This window comes from Chaetodon auriga, chromosome 2 (genome assembly GCF_051107435.1).
Source record: "Chaetodon auriga isolate fChaAug3 chromosome 2, fChaAug3.hap1, whole genome shotgun sequence".
NCBI lineage: Eukaryota > Metazoa > Chordata > Actinopteri > Chaetodontiformes > Chaetodontidae > Chaetodon > Chaetodon auriga.
In genome coordinates, this window is record NC_135075.1 from 25,576,598 (window position 1) to 25,592,386 (window position 15,789).

Here is a 15,789-nt window from a genome sequence, read left to right on the forward strand (position 1 = left end):
AAACTTAATCCAGTGAGAATCTGAAGCAGCTCTCAAAACAGTAGCTGCTTGCTGAGCATGACACGGGTAGCTCTGAAGAAGGCACCATTAATATTTAAGTCATGGAGCTGCAACTTTAAAAAGCCTGTACCACTACATCCTGATAAGGCTTTGTATCTCCCTTTTCCCATGGTGCATTTATCAGGGATCTCGTCAAGCTCTGTATACACCAGAGTTTAGTGAGGGGTGGTGGGAGAACTAGTGTTTCAACCACTGATTCCTATCTACTCCTCTTGGCTTTCTAATTGGGCCTAGAAAGGGAGGGAATAATCTCTGCAGATTGATGACTCCACTCTGGATGTGTTTGTGGTCTATCAGAGAGTGAAATGAGACTGTGGGGATGCTGCGGCAGGGGGCTCTCTACCCCCACATCTCTCTCCAAGATAAAACACCCTAGGCAGATGGGAACAAGTGACCGTCATCACTATCCTCCTCACAAACACATCCTCAATCAGAGTGACAAGCAGCACGGATGCATCTCCAGCCCTCCGTGGGACACTTGAGAACAGAAACAGATTAGCCTTGCTGAGTCAGAGTAAGGGGCTGAGACTAAAAGTCAGTCCAAGTGATGAGATTAACTGGAGGATGACACATGGGGGAGCGGGATGAGATAGGACTGGTTCACATTTCTTTTGTTTTTACCTGAAGTGCAGGCGCCACTTGCCCGCTTGGCCCCACTCTGTTGGAATAAGGTGTCTTTGATCTGAGAGCCCTCCTGGCCCACCTCTACGACTTGCACCTGCTGTAAGGGGGCGCTCCACTTCATGGTGTACTTGGGGCCGACAGGGACCAGGCTGCTGATATCTGGAGGCCCCCTGGTGGAGATAGGTAGAAAAAAAAATAGAGGACGGGGTTTAAACGGAAAACAACCTGAGAGAAATTCCCTCTCTTTCTGCATCCTGCTAACAGCACTACATGCAGCACTCTATAGGAGGACACACTGTGAGATGTCACGAAGACGACTTGGGAGTGGGAATTAGAATCTGTATGATCACCCATGTTCCCCGCCAAAATTGTACCCCTGGCTGTGAGGAGGAGTTCATTGCTATTCATGTATTCCTGTAATCACGCATACAATCAACATTGTGATCGGTTTGTCAAGATCCTGGAGGGCAGACAAAGTCAACTTCGGGACACTCGAGTTGAATGAGACATAGAGTGATAATTACTTTGAAGGCTGAAAAAGAGGGCTTTAAGCGACATCTTTGACAGGAGCTTTGCAAAATATACAAAATCCCTTTCCCGTTAACTTCAGGAGAGAGAGAGAGAGAGAGAGAGAGAGAGAGAGAGAGAGAGATGTGATCAATGGTGCTGTCACATGAAATAAATTGGAAAGAGACCAAAAAATGTTTTATGTCAGTAATCTAGGACTCCTGTAGTTGTAGTTAGGCATTCTACCATTTGTTTAAAGCTGATAAAGCTCCTGCAACTCCAGATAGTGCTCAAAACCCCTAGCAGCTATTTCTCTTTCCTATGCAGTTTGCCAAAATATCCTTGCAAAACCGAGGGCATCACATTAGAGCCATGTGCCACCTAATAGCCCCTTTTTTTTTTCAAACTGTGCAGTTGAGCAGACTCTCCTTTCAAGCCTTGAAACACAGAACTTCACGCTAGAACTACGAATTATGAACGCATTAGCCAAGTATTTTTAAATGCAAGGGCATTTAGCTCGACTTGTTCTGCAAGAGGGACTTACTTGACATTTATGTTGGCACAGATGAGTACATTATCAAAGAGGAAGACCTTTCTCTCCTTCGACTTCAGGACTTGTCCCCGCTCGCCGTACACAGTCTCAATAAGCGTCTCACAAAGGACCAGTGACCCCTGCTCCAAGTTCAGTTGCTAAAAGGGACACAGCAATCAGATCAGAGGAGGAGGAGACAGCATCACAAAGGGCCAGTCCTCCAGAGTTCAGTGCCTGGAGGACACAGAAGTCAGGCTTGGAGGAACAGATGTCTCATCAGGGATTAGCAACACATTCATACTGCTGAAGGTCATTTAATGTGTGTTTACGTATATATACACACAAGGCACAAGCGCACGCGCACACACACACACACACACACACACATCTCCAGCCTGTTCAGGCAGGGAACTTAGTGAAAGAGTGAATGCACATTTGCTTTAAACACATTTGCAGTGATGAGAGAGACCATCAATTTGCTTTCTAGTTGCCAGAACATGTGCACACTTCCATGTCATTCTCTTGTCTTTTCGTCTGTACTGCTGTATTTGTGCTATCCACCACACAGCCATCACAGAGTCCCAACTGGCTTAGTTTATGAGCAGTGAGACTCACAATCCTTTCTAAAACAACAAGGCAACTACACACGGATATAAATGCATAAACAGTATGCTGCATGGACACCTTTACACACATGCACCCACACACACAGAAACACAATTAAAGAATCCAATAACAGATGCAATTTATGCTACAGTATGTTGCCGCACGCTGTGCTTTCCAGTCATCCATATGTTTGGCGAAGGGAAATAGCAACAGAAAGCATTTTTTATCACTTTGGTCCAGCTTCTTTTATGACTGCCTAAATCAATACTTTTAGTTTTATGCATACTGAGCCAATCAAAGCAAGGCGCATCACAATTTAAGCGAAGCCAGAATACTGAAAGCAGCAGTTTAAGTACAAATAATACAGAGTTCAAATCCTGATGCTTTGATGTTTGTGTTTGTTTGAAAGGCACAAATTTTAGCGAATAATGGATCTCTCTGCTGCGTCCATTCTACGACCTGCAGTGCAGTAACGCGTCTGACCACATTTCACAGAGGAGGATGTCTTATCTGCAGGCAATCTGTAGCTGCTTTCGGCTGTGGCTCAGATAGCACACAAAATGAGTCATTAGTCCGAGTGGGACTGCCTTTTGATGGCCACAAAACCATACAGCTCCCTCAAGAGGTGGGCTGCTATAAGAATACACCCTTAAAGTCTTCAAGCATCAGTAGGCACAGAGGGCATTGCACCACGCACGCGTGCATGTGCGAGTGGGGGTGCATGTGTGTGCGAATGTGTGCAAAACCCATTCTCACTCACATTGTTATCTGTCCTATTCCGGCGACTTAGATACTTTGAGACAAAGAATGAATATTTCATTGGATGGTTATGGGGGCAATAGAGGAGACTGTTTCCTATTGGAATTCTGCAGTGTCACCGCGGCAAATGGAATTCTGTGTGGAGTGGAGGAGATTGGCCGAATCAGCTCATCTCAGTCCTGGAAAGCAAGGGCTGATAGAGAGGAAAAAAGAGAGGGGGAGGGTGAGGAGAGAAAAGAAAGAGAGAGAGAGAGAGAGAGAGAGAGAGAGAGAGAGAGAGAAGACAGTGGAAGATGCAGTCATACTAGAGAGAGAAAAGAACAGCGCATAAGTGGAGTGAGAGAGTAAGCAAGAGAGTAAGCAAGCGAGTGCAAGAGGGCAATACACAAGGTAAAGTGGAGAGAGAGGAAGAGCAACAGGGTGAAAGAGATAGCTCTCTTACAGTTTCCAATTAAATGTCTCATTTACCCCCTAATTCTTCTTATTCAGAGCAGCATTTGTTCAGATTTGCAGCGGCAGGACTGTAATTTCAGTGTGGTAATGGAGAGGCAACGCCTCTGCCATTGCATTTGGTAGTGTTTAGGGATGATAATGGGCATCATTTCTGGGAGATAATTTCTCTAAATAAAAATGCCTCCAGAGATTAATGTGTGGGAAAGTGATATAAGCGATTGCTATATACTAGTTTAATTTATAGGTGTTTGGCTCACAGTGATAACAACGCAGAGGAGTTAAAGGGCTCAGAGGCTGCCTCACAGTTGATTTGACTGGGGCATATGTGCGTGTGCAAGACAGAGTGCGTGCATATGCACGAGGGAGTGCATGTGCATCCAGTCACCTTACTGAGCAGGCGATCACTGACGCTGCGGGCTAGTTGTTGAGTCTCTGCAATCTGGTCAGCTACTCGTTTCTGTTCATTCAGCTTCTCAGCCAGCATCTCCAGCTCTGTCAGAGCAAGCTGCAGGGGCAGACGATCCACGTGGCCCTTCGGTGTATTCTTAAGCATGTCCTAGAAAAGGTCACGGGGAAAGTTTTAGGTAAAGACACTGGAAGTTAAAACCACTCTCTGTTTATGATTTATTGCTTTCCTCCATATCCAGCAGCAAACTGAATTGCAACAAAATAATGTATTCTGGTTGTGAGTGTTGTCTTCGCCCTGAGAAGTTCAAATCTGGGTCAAATACTCTCTTCAGGTTTAGGTGTGTCAATATCACAGATTCGAGAGGATTTCGGTAACTGTGTACACCACTCTGACTTTCAAGTGGTTATGTAAACGTTGTAAAGCTCATTGTATTACAGTGTATACAAATAATCAAAGTCTGTCTACCTGTAGGCTTTGAGGCTTGCATGTCTATATTTGCTTGGTGTTGTCTTGATATGCATCTCTGTAGCCCAGCGCCTTGAGCTCTAGTTCCCTGTAATGTATGATTTAAATCATACACTTCCTCTTTGGAGTACAGAGTTTAGGCTCGAAGAAAATGCCTGATTCACATTCATAACTTATCTTTGGAATTCATGGATAATCAATGCCTACTGAGGGATGAAATGAGCTACTGCAGATCCAGCAAGTCAAGCTCAAATCCAAATCTTTGCTCAGAATAGAAAGTGGAGGAGTCGGGATGTAGAGGCAGCAATCAGAAAAACTGATGTGGCTAGCTACTTTTCAAGCTCTAGCTAGCAGTAGTTCTCAAACTTTTTCTGGTACGGCCCCCTTCAGAAGCCACAAAAAGTTCACAATAGCAACTGTTAACAAGAATCAGCAAACTGCTGTTCCTTTATTTTCCCAGCATAAATCATATTCATTCAACCTAGCCTCACTCCATATGTCATCCATGCCTCCCCATGCAGTGCAGTGGCTCTGTGCCCCCCCTCCCCTCCCAGCCGCCAGTTGGAGAGCCACTGAGCTAACCCCAGTATAAAAGTACATGAGGTACAACTTCTTGTACTTTAGTTAAAATCCATAATCGATTCTGTGGCCTTGCAGCTTTGCATCTTTATTAGCATCTGAGCTGCTGGATGTTTAATTCAACTCTAGTTTCTCATATTGGAAGTGTTTTAGCTTGAAGACTTGAATCATTTACACAAATGAAATGACTAGCCTGTTACAAACAACACTTTGTACCTGCAGGAGCAATATGAACTGGGGGAATCGTTGGATGGGCTTAACCATCAGGCCGTACAGAGTGATCCGGTCAACGCTAGACGCCTGCTTCTTCTGGAAACAGAAAGAGAAAAGAAAATTAACAGGGCACGCGGCTGGGAAAATATTCTTGCACAGAAAGTCCGTGAAGGGGAAGCCATGCCATTCCTACTTTAAGAGGAGCTTGTCAGAATTCTCTATAGACCATGTGTGGGTGTACGAGTGGGTGAATAAGGTATGAAAGTCAGGGTCTGTTAGTCATGTGATAGGATGAAAGAGGAGGTTTTTTTGAGCGTGTTATATGTCTAATGTATTACTGTGGGCGTAGGTCAGGAGAAGATGTCCTTTTCCGTGCAGTGTCAAGTCTGTGCAGTGATAACACCATCAGTATAAAAAGGCAAATCACTGGACACATTTCATAGATGGTATGGTAGTAAAGGTAATATCTGTGAGAAAAAATGGTTGCTGAAGCCGAAGAGATCTGACCTCATCTGCTTTACAACGCAGCAGCGGGCATATGAGCCGTTTTCTTTTTACTTTAAGATTACTTACTGTTCCTTCACGTTAGGGAACTACAGTTGCACTTTTAAGATGATACGCATAGATTAGAAGTGATGACAATTTATTCTTCAGGTTAGAAAATACATTAGATTGATATTGGTCTCCAGCTGAGTAAAATGAATGGTGATTTTCTTTTCTTTTTTCTTTTTTTTTGGTCAAGATATTCACAGTGATCATCACATAATGGATGTCATCAAATTATACTAACAAACCATTTTTAAGACACAGCATTCAGTCAAAAATAGTGCAATTTCTGCTTTTGTCAATAACAAGTTCTCATTAAAAATTTCCACCATTTTTTAAAGGGGAGTCTTCTTACTAAAAACCTGCACAGAAAATTTAAACCTGTTGGGAACAATGTGGAGCAGCCTGACACACAGGCAGGCAAAAACACTCCACCACACCCAGCCTGACCAGAAACATTCCCACTGGTGAACAGACTGAAAAGCGCCTACACACTGTGCAATAAAATCAATCTTCTTTGCATGTCACTCTGAGTGAAATGGGTAAAAGAAAGTCTTGGCAGTATTAGCGGGAGCATAACAATCACTCGCCAGTGAATTCTGAATTTCTGACACAGCCAGTCTTTGGGCGCCAAAGATTTCTGCAGGACTCTATGCACATATTTGTCTCACAGTTTGATTAAATCACAACATTTCTGATTTACAACCAAAGGTTTCACCCAATTTCTCTTCCGGCTGGGTCAGCCCAAGATTGCACAGTGTACACAGGCTTTAAGAGAGAACCCCTCGCTAACTATAATGCAAACACCAATCTAGCAAGACAGCGTATACACAGTCACTAGAGGAAGAGATAGCAGTCATCCAACTATTCACAGGTGAGTGTAGGAAGGCAGTAATCTCAAAGATGCTATTTTAATCTGACATACCCATTGCTCAGTGACTGGACAGATACATTACTTCACATCTTGAAAACCTAAGGTGAGCCCTGAGTGGACAACATGGAAGTTTGAGGCGCACCAAGTTAAAATCTTTACACCACAACCGACCTGGTCAAATGTCACTGGAGACACGGTTGAGTGGCGTCGGGTACAGAGAGAATTCGAGGTGAGAACGAGAAGCTCTCTATCTGTCCTTTGGAGGGCAAATCTGTCCAACACAGATGGTGTCTAAAACCAGAACACTGAATGACATGATAATGGATGATCTCTGAGGACATGAATAGCAGGTTATGGGATGTAACCAGCCAGAAGGAACCCAACAGCGTGGGGTCAGTTGGGGAAGGTGGAACGGGCAAAGGTGGCATGGACAACCACGAGCAAGGGTGCTCGCATGAGAGCTGAGGAAACTCTGAGGAAGGTTTCTAGGAATTAAAACGCCAGTCAGGCTAGGTCCAAATTATGTTTTGTCTAATCAGGTTGGGTTTCATCGCCACAGGTCTTGCATTTGTGCATCTGAAAGCCAAATGGATCAGAGCGGACTATCAGCTCTGATCACATGCTTTATTATAATCATTACAGGAGATTTTTTTTTGAGGCAAGACTCAGAGTGAATTGTGAAGTGCAGGGGAAAATTACACTGCTTCTGTTTTTAACTGCTGCTGCTGCTTGTTAATTGGTGGCAGATGCTGCTGCCAGTGTTGTGTTCTCTCTCTCGGATCAGGTCTGACTGCTCTCGGTGCCATTTCACATCCGTTCTCTTTTTTTTTGTAGATTAATTTATGCACGTCAGGTGTCCCAAGGATCCACGTGAGTTTGAGTTTGCTGGAGGATGCAACGTAGGTTGATATCAGCACCACTGTCGTCCTGACCACTGACTTCTGAGCATCTTCTGAGCAGTTGGGGCAGCACCAAAAATCTCAAGGTAGAGAGGCGGTTTCTCTTGACCACAAGTAAGTGGTCTCAATGTCATCTTTTATTCCAGGTTACTGAATGAAAATGGATTCGAGTATCGTTGGAAAAGATTAGACCTGACTGGCTGAGCAAGTGGCTGCAAATTTCAGCGTGCTGCTCTGCAGAGGAAAGTGGTCGAGCTTTAAGAACGCATTAGTGGGCGAAACCTGAGTGGAACAGAGCAGGGTGTGATTTTTTTTTTCTCTCAACAGAAAAAGGACTGGATCTGTTAGTTGCTACTTATAGTATATTCACAGAAGCTTGTAACCATCTCTTCCTGTACAAATTACAATGCAACAGACATAAATCTAGATGTGATATACCGATCAGGAATGTCGCCTACCCTACTGAACAGAACATCATGTGTTGCCAGCAAGGCAATCTCAACAGCGAGAGGCCTCAGCATTTACCGGTATGCTGGAACTGATGGAGCTGTCCCTTATGCTCATTTTGGGTTAAAGCGCTTGACACCTAGTTTTGATGTCAAGGAAAGGGGGAAATGTACATGTCACTGGATCTGTCAAGTGGAGATTTCCCTTTGCAGCTGATGTAATCTAGATTAGGCCCACGACACCTCTGGTAGGATCAAAAAGTCCTGCCTTCCAAGCACCAGCTGCTTCCACATCAGCTCCCACCACTGAGCTGGATAATGCTACACTACGCTGTACGCGCAAACTGCGCACACAAATCTTAACACGACTATCCGTCTCAATAACAGTAACCTTCTTAGATTTCAGTGGTGGCCTGAAGGCTAGACAAGTGAGCTTGTGAGTGAGAGGTTAGGGCCAGTTCAATCCCTGGGGGGAAGGGAAAGTTATAAAGCAGTGCTTGCCCTTCCCTCATGACCACGACTGAGGTGTCCTTGAGCAAGGCCCTTAACCCCAGCCGGTCCAGTGGAGCTGCTCAGCGGCCAGCAGATCACACTGTGATCGTACTGGGTGGCATCCAGGTGTGAATGTGTGAAACTGTGCAAATTCCAGCAAAAGAGAGGCTTCTGCTCAGGAAAACTTCCTAAATAAATACAGGTTAAAAAACTATGTTTCTCCGCAAATTCAGCTCTCATTTTACATTAAAATGTCTGCAAATGTATTCGAACTCTGAATTTAATAGTCCCTATCCCTGTAGAATCCCCTTGTGTGCTTATGGTCATGTGCATGCAGTCACTGTCTCCACAGTATTTTAAAAGTAACATAATGAAGTCTGTCATTGATTCAGTGTATTTTCCAGTATGTGTCTTGTCAATTTATTATTTGGTTTGTCTTCATACTGTCAGTGAGAGCTGCAACAGGCAGTGAGAGAGACAGAGGAACCTTTCAACAGAGAGGAAGGGACACATGTTATCTGGAGTAACATGCAGGGCTGTCAGCTGTGTGATCTGGTTCTGTAAATCAGCATTCCAGCTCAATGATCCAGGTCATACTCATGCATGAATGCTAGGCGCTCGGGGAATTGTTAAACTCAGCACATTTAAATCATTTCTTGGCACCATGCACCCTGGCACCATTTTTCCTTGTTCACGATTCCGAATTAATATCTGAAACATTAAGTAAACAGACGAACACGTCTTGATTGCCCAGTTGTGGAAAGTTGTCAAATTTCCACTTTTCATTTCATGTATCCATTGAACAGAAATGCTGCAATTTCAGAATTTTTGGGGGGGAATCAGCCTGTATTGTAGTTCTGGTCTTGGCTCATTTGCATTCAGGTCTTTGCATTCGCTTCATGAATTTGCATTTTCATTATAAAAATCAAAGAGCTTTTCAAAGTATACTGAAAAAAGTGTCAAGTGCATTGGGAAACATACAAATACATTTCTGAGAATAATCATGTGATTAAAACATGAACACAGGACGTGGTCGTTAGCTGGACGACCTTAGACAGTCCAGAGTTAGAACTAGCACAGTGGGTTATACAGTGCTTCAATGTACCTGCCGCCTTAGGTGAACAATACATGGTGGATGACACAATTCACAAAATCAGGAAACACATTTATACTATCCATGAACCCCATTTATGGAAATCACCTTTTTACACACTGAATTATTTGTCTGTGTCTTTCGGAGACATGAGACGTATGTATTATTGAAGCCTTTAGCTTTGGGGCTTTGCTAGATTCAGCATCTGCTGAACACTACAGAGGAAAACAAACACAGGAGCTAAAACACAACTGAGTTACTTTCATTTGAAAAAATGAGGTAAAAACATCTAAAAACTAAATAATTTGCTCACCTTTAAGAATTCCAGAAAAGCTGGTTTGGACATGCACGCCTTTTTAATGAGAGCCATGGCATTGGTGAAGTTGTTCACGTAATCACTGTATACATCCAGAACCATGGACTTGGAAAACTGTTGAAACAGAAACAAGAATAATTATCTGAATTTCTAACAAAAGCCCTACAATCAGACGGTCTAGTGCTCTGCCATGTTTGTGATTTTATCTTTCCACCAGCATTCACAAAACACTGTCATGTAATTTCTCCTGACATCTTGAATGTCTGGCTAACCATCCTGTTTGCAGGGGCAACCCGTAGGTAATTTCAATGTAAAGAGAGGCTAGAAAATGGCCATTTAAGTATAGTACTTAAAAAAATTGTTTTGTTTACCATCCCAGTTACCGCAACACCCTTCACGAGCCATTTAAGAGGTTGGGCAAAGAGGAATGAGGTGGCAGAGTGTGATAGTGTGTGTGTGTTTGTGAGGGGGTGTGTCTGTTGTGCAGTAGACACTTATTCTCTCTCCTCAATTAAATCCACACCAGGCAGCCGATAGTGGCAGTTTGAGGAGTGGTGGGGAATTAGCAAATCGCATGATGGAATTAACCCTCTACGCTCACACCCTCCTTCAGGACCCTGCCTCTGAGATGTTACTACAAACCCTGCAGGTACAGACACATTGGCAGATGAAAAAGGGGCAACTCAATGAGGAGCATACAGTCTCAGCACTTTTCTTTTTCAGGGTGGCCTCATTTGATGGTAGGTCTTAGGATATCAATGGAACAACACTATAATGGCCAGCAGAGAAGGAGAGGGTCGAATAAGCCCTTGTAATAGGCAACTAATGAGCAGACCTTATGGATGAGCACACTGCAGAGACTCACAACAGAAAGCTCACACTGAACACTATTTTTCTAGTGCCAAAATTTGTAAACACGTATCCCAGAGATCGCTGAATGCAGTGGAGATATTCATCACAACGGTAATTGATTCCATGTTTGGGGTAAACTACCCCTGTTTGCTCTATCTAAAACCTGTAGCTCATTATAACTCTGGTAGCAGAGACTGTGTTATAAAGCATTTTAGATAGAAATGCCAAGGAAAATATGAGTGTCTTTACCCAGAATGCAAGTCTTTGATTGCACTGCAATTGGCTGTGACAGAAACCAACAAAGAAAGCATGCTCTCACACACACACACACACACACACACACACACACACACACACACACACACAGACGTGCTTCCATCACTTTTGGGGAAATTACATAGACTAACATTCATTCCCCAGAGAATTACCCTAATCATAACCACTACTCGCCTACCCTTCACCCAAGTCTTCAACCTTAAATTTAGCTGCAAATGTTTTTTGACCCCATAAGGAAGACAAGTCTCCACAGTGTGTGTGTGAGTGTATGTACACATACATACGAACACACACACACACATATCTGTATATGGCTGCAAATAAGCCTCCAGTTTGCATTTCTATTTCACACATATGAAGACACACCAAAAACATGCACATGCACGCACACTAACCGAGGCAACAAATAAGTCTCCGATTTTCTCACTGCTGTCCCATTCAGCCACACGAGACGCCAGTGCAATCTGAAACATGGAGTGGCACTGTGTGATCTCCCTGATTCGGTAAAATATAGGCTGGATCTTCCTTGGGCTCAGGATGCGTGGATCAGCCTCCATCAATGGTCTGTGGTATTCCTGGTGAGATTGTGAGAGAAAATTGGGTTTTTTATTGTTGTTGATATGTGCATATGTATGTGTGTGTGGGTGGGTGCTTAAGATGAATCAGCAGTCCACCTTCTTTAAGCATCTCTTCTTTCAGCAGCATAAAAAGAGAACTGAGGGGTAACAGCAGAATACGTTATGTATCGAGGAAAATGAGGAAATGCAGTCATGGTGCCTGGAAGCACATCAAGGTACAAGGGCTGTACAACAAAATGCTAGTTGCAGTCCCTTTATGCTAATCACAAAACAGAAATTATATAAATATAAATGGATGAATAAATAATAGGTCATAAAAATAAAGCTAGTATTTATGGTGGAGTGTGGAGGATGAATTGAGGCATCTCAGCCTGAGGAAAGGTGCTGCTCTGTAGTCTGGTGCTACGGCAGCACAGGTGAACAAGGTGTGGCTGGGGTGGGTACTGTCTGTCAGTTTCCTTTGGGCTCTGCGCAGGCACCTCAACTCAACGATATCACTGATATCAAGCAAAAGGTGTGGGCAATTGTCATCACCAGCTGCTGAGCCCTCCTGTCCTGGGTCGTGTACATCCTATGTGAATTTGTGATGTATACAGTCAGGATGATTTCTGTTGTCCTTCTGCAAACGTTAACAAGAACCTTGCATTGTAAAGTTTCCTTAGGAAATACAGTTTTTTCTGAGCTTTCTTTACAGGGGTGGAGATGTGTGATGTCCACAACAGGTTCTCTGTGATACTGACTTTAAGGAACTTTAAACTGTTCAACGGCTCCACCTCAGTTCCACTGATATAAACAGGAGTGTGTGTCTTTGCTTCCATTTTTCTAAAATCTGCAATCAACCACTTGGCTTGGCTGATGCTGAGCAGTTGGATGTTCTCTGTGCACCACCTGGCAAAACTCTTGATTTCCTCCTGATATGAATTCTCATCCTTGTTCGAAATCCAGCCCGATGGTCATGTTGTCATCAGCAAACTTCACAGCAGTTCTTTCCATGTCTGGGACTGCAGTCATGGGTGTACAGTGTGAACAGGAGGGGGCTGAGCACACTGCCTTGGGGGACTCTGGTGTTGAGCATTAGAGTGGATGAGACGTGACTGCCAATCCGAACTGTCTGTGGTCTGTTTGTGTCGAAGTCCAATGGCCAGTTTCAGGGTGTGGGACTCAAGCCCAGAGTGCTAAGGTTGCAATCAGTCAACAAACAGCATTCAGATATGAGTCTTGTCATTTTCAAGGTGTGTGAGGGTCCAGGCTGGCTGGGATGTGGTCTTTGATGTGCTGGGGAACCAGGTTTTCAAAGCACCAGTGCTACATGGTGGTAGTCACTTCAATTAGACACCGCAGACTTTTTAGGCACATGATGGTGGCTGTCTTGATGCAGGTGGAGGCCCTCTCCTGTGACAGTAAGAGGTTGCGTAAACTCCTATCCAACTATCAGTTATGACAACTAGCTGGTTGGCACATGTTCTTAATAGGGATGTTATCAGGCCCAGCAGCTTTACTCATATTCAGTCTCAGCAGGATTCCTCTCACATCCGCTGTGGATTCTGACAGTGGAAGGTCCTCTGGAGGCGGAGTAGACTTTACAGCTGCCTCTTTGTTTGCTGAGGAGATCAAAGCGAGCATTAAATGTGCTCAGCTCATCTGGCAACGTGGCCTCGTGATGGAGTCACTCCTGCTTTAATAGCCTGTGATGTTGTGGATTGCTTGCCACATATCTTAGGTGCTGTTGGTGTTGAGGTCTTTCTCCCTCCTCTGCTGATGCCTCCTTCAGTCTTGTTCTGGTGGTGTTGCAGCTTTGTGGATCTGGATAGAGCCCTCACCACTCCATTCATTCAGGCTTTCTGGTTGGAGAATGATTTCATTGTCTTTGTGATGTTACTGCAAATGTATATTCCTCAAGGTGGATGTGGTTCTCATGGGTGGCGGGAACTCTGAACACATGCCAGTCTGTGCACAATCCTGTAGAGCTGCTGTAGCTTTGTTTGTCGACACTTAAACAGTTTTTTGTCTGATGGGTGGCCCTTTTTATCAGCTGGAAGTAAGTAGGTAGGAGATGGTCTGCTGGACCAAAATGGGGACTTAGTGGCTGCTATGAATGTTTGCATAAACATGGTCCAGGGTACTACTTCCCCTGGTAGGATGCGGACATGCTAGTGAATTTAAGGTAAAACAGGTCTGTTTGATTAAAACAAACAACAAAAATACCATCCAGTTGTTTTGCCATGTGACCTCATACAATTCCTGAAGTGCATTTATGTTATTTGCATGTGGAGCACTGTCAACAGCAGCACAAACACACTGGTGATTTATCAGGGCAGATAATATGGCCAGCATTATTATTAACACCTTTCATACATGAAAAGCTGCGAAGTGATGTTTGCTATTACCATTATTAGTATTATTAAAAACTCAACACCTAGGAAACATCTACTTTGACTGTGTTTGAGCCCCAACCATCACCAATGTTAAAACAGAGTCTGTCTCCCCTCCTCTTACCATGTTAAGGAAGGCGAAAGGTGTTATACAAGGTGAAAGGTGAATTATTTTTATTGTTTTTAAATTAAAGCAAAAATGTAGAAACGATTGAAGGAGCTACTGGCTGCCGCATCTGAATGCACCGCCGTTAGCATGTAAGGGTTGGTAACAATCCAGTGGATTTACCCATAAAACAGCATTTGCCACAAGCAAACATGTTCAGAACTCAAGGTGACTTGTAACCATAAAAGTCAGAATAACAATGGTAAAAAAAAACAGCTCCCAGCAGAGTTACAGATGCAAAAGCAACACGGTGAAAGAGGCATTGATTGATTCTTCATTCAGCACTCACAGGGATATTAGCATCAGCTACAGAAATGAGATGACAGGCTCTTTGTGGACAACACTCTTTGTGCAAGCCAGTAAACATGGCTTCTTTGAATCTGAACATGTTGACGTATAGATAATACTGTGCACAAGCCAAACATGAAAGATGAAAGCACTATTTAACACCAAAAATTAATCAATCTCAGCAACAGCGGTGGCAATTTTTGTTGATGTTTTGCAGGTCTTATCTCCGCAAATTCATCACAGCAAATGAATCATCGACAGAAGGAACATGGGCAGGCAGCAAAACATGAACGACTGTGCAATCTGTTTTACAGCAATGATGGAAGTTACAACCCTCAATGTCTAATTGTGCTTTTGGCCTTTCATCTTTTATGTTATCTGTCTGGAGACACTGCATTTACCACTTGGCTGGACTCTCTGAATAACAAGAGAGATTTCAAAAGAGCTAAACCTCCCAAAGTATCACATGCAATCATGTCTCTTGACAACAAAGGCAGCGCATTGTATCTTGACAGTGAAGGATCTTGCGGTGCATACGGCAGCCATTGATTGCTGCTGATTCCATTTCAGTAGGTGCTCCTCTTATTTTTCTGTGATGGGGAGATAACAAGTCTCCCTTTCCCCACTAAAGAGATATTAAAGAGGTGAGGCTGCACCACATCCTGCGCCAGCCTGACAGTCCCTCTCTCTTAGCATCAGCACAATGCCACAGAAATGAGGATGGCTGTTTTATCACGATTATTTCTGCTGAGACACCTCGGTAATTTGATGGATATCAACGCTTCTCTTTTCAGTGTGATTCATAATAGCCAAATAGTGAAGATATTGCATGTGGCAGAGGAGGACAAGAGGGACTAAACAGCTCACCTGCAAGATTCTCCTGAGAGACTCCAGGTAGCTCCGCTCGCTCTGAATGATGGAGCCAAGGATATGGCGTCTGACAACCTGCATAGACAACAGACCAGTCAGGAAATCTAGCACTAAGAGGACATGATGGGGCTGCAGTGTGCGGTATGCTTTCAGTTAAGCACGGCACAGGTTGATGGATTGCACTATAATCATGTGTTTGTTGCAGGAGGAAAAATACTTAGAGAGGAGTAGGTCTGTTTGAACAAGGCTTCTATCGGAGTGCTGAATCATTGGACTTCCTCTGACACTAAAGCGGCTGTTCTAGCTGTTAAAAAACACACTGCTTCTCCAAACAGGATAAAGAGAATAGAGCATATAGATATGTAAAAATACTGAAATAACAAATGAATACTTTTAACATGACAGCCTACAGCCTTATCTCCAGGCTATTGGGTACAGAATATGTTCACAGAAATGCAAGAAGTACAGTACGTGTTTCTACATGTGCGGGCTTCATTTATTTTGGAAAAAAACA

The 15,789-nt window shown here is 43.7% G+C and overlaps 1 protein-coding gene across 3 annotated transcripts in view; it reads right to left on the minus strand.

Moving 5' to 3' along the window:
• The window catches only part of arhgef10la (Rho guanine nucleotide exchange factor (GEF) 10-like a), a 105,405-nt gene that overhangs the window by 67,281 nt on the left and 22,335 nt on the right, over positions 1–15,789 (minus strand). For all 3 annotated transcript variants that reach the window (XM_076743138.1, XM_076743146.1, XM_076743154.1), the window contains 7 exons: positions 15,273–15,350; positions 11,397–11,576; positions 9,871–9,987; positions 5,211–5,303; positions 3,927–4,097; positions 1,736–1,881; positions 682–854 (listed from right to left, as the gene is read on the minus strand). In XM_076743138.1, the coding sequence (XP_076599253.1) occupies positions 682–854; positions 1,736–1,881; positions 3,927–4,097; positions 5,211–5,303; positions 9,871–9,987; positions 11,397–11,576; positions 15,273–15,350 (958 nt within the window). The remainder of the gene's footprint in view (positions 1–681; positions 855–1,735; positions 1,882–3,926; positions 4,098–5,210; positions 5,304–9,870; positions 9,988–11,396; positions 11,577–15,272; positions 15,351–15,789) is intronic.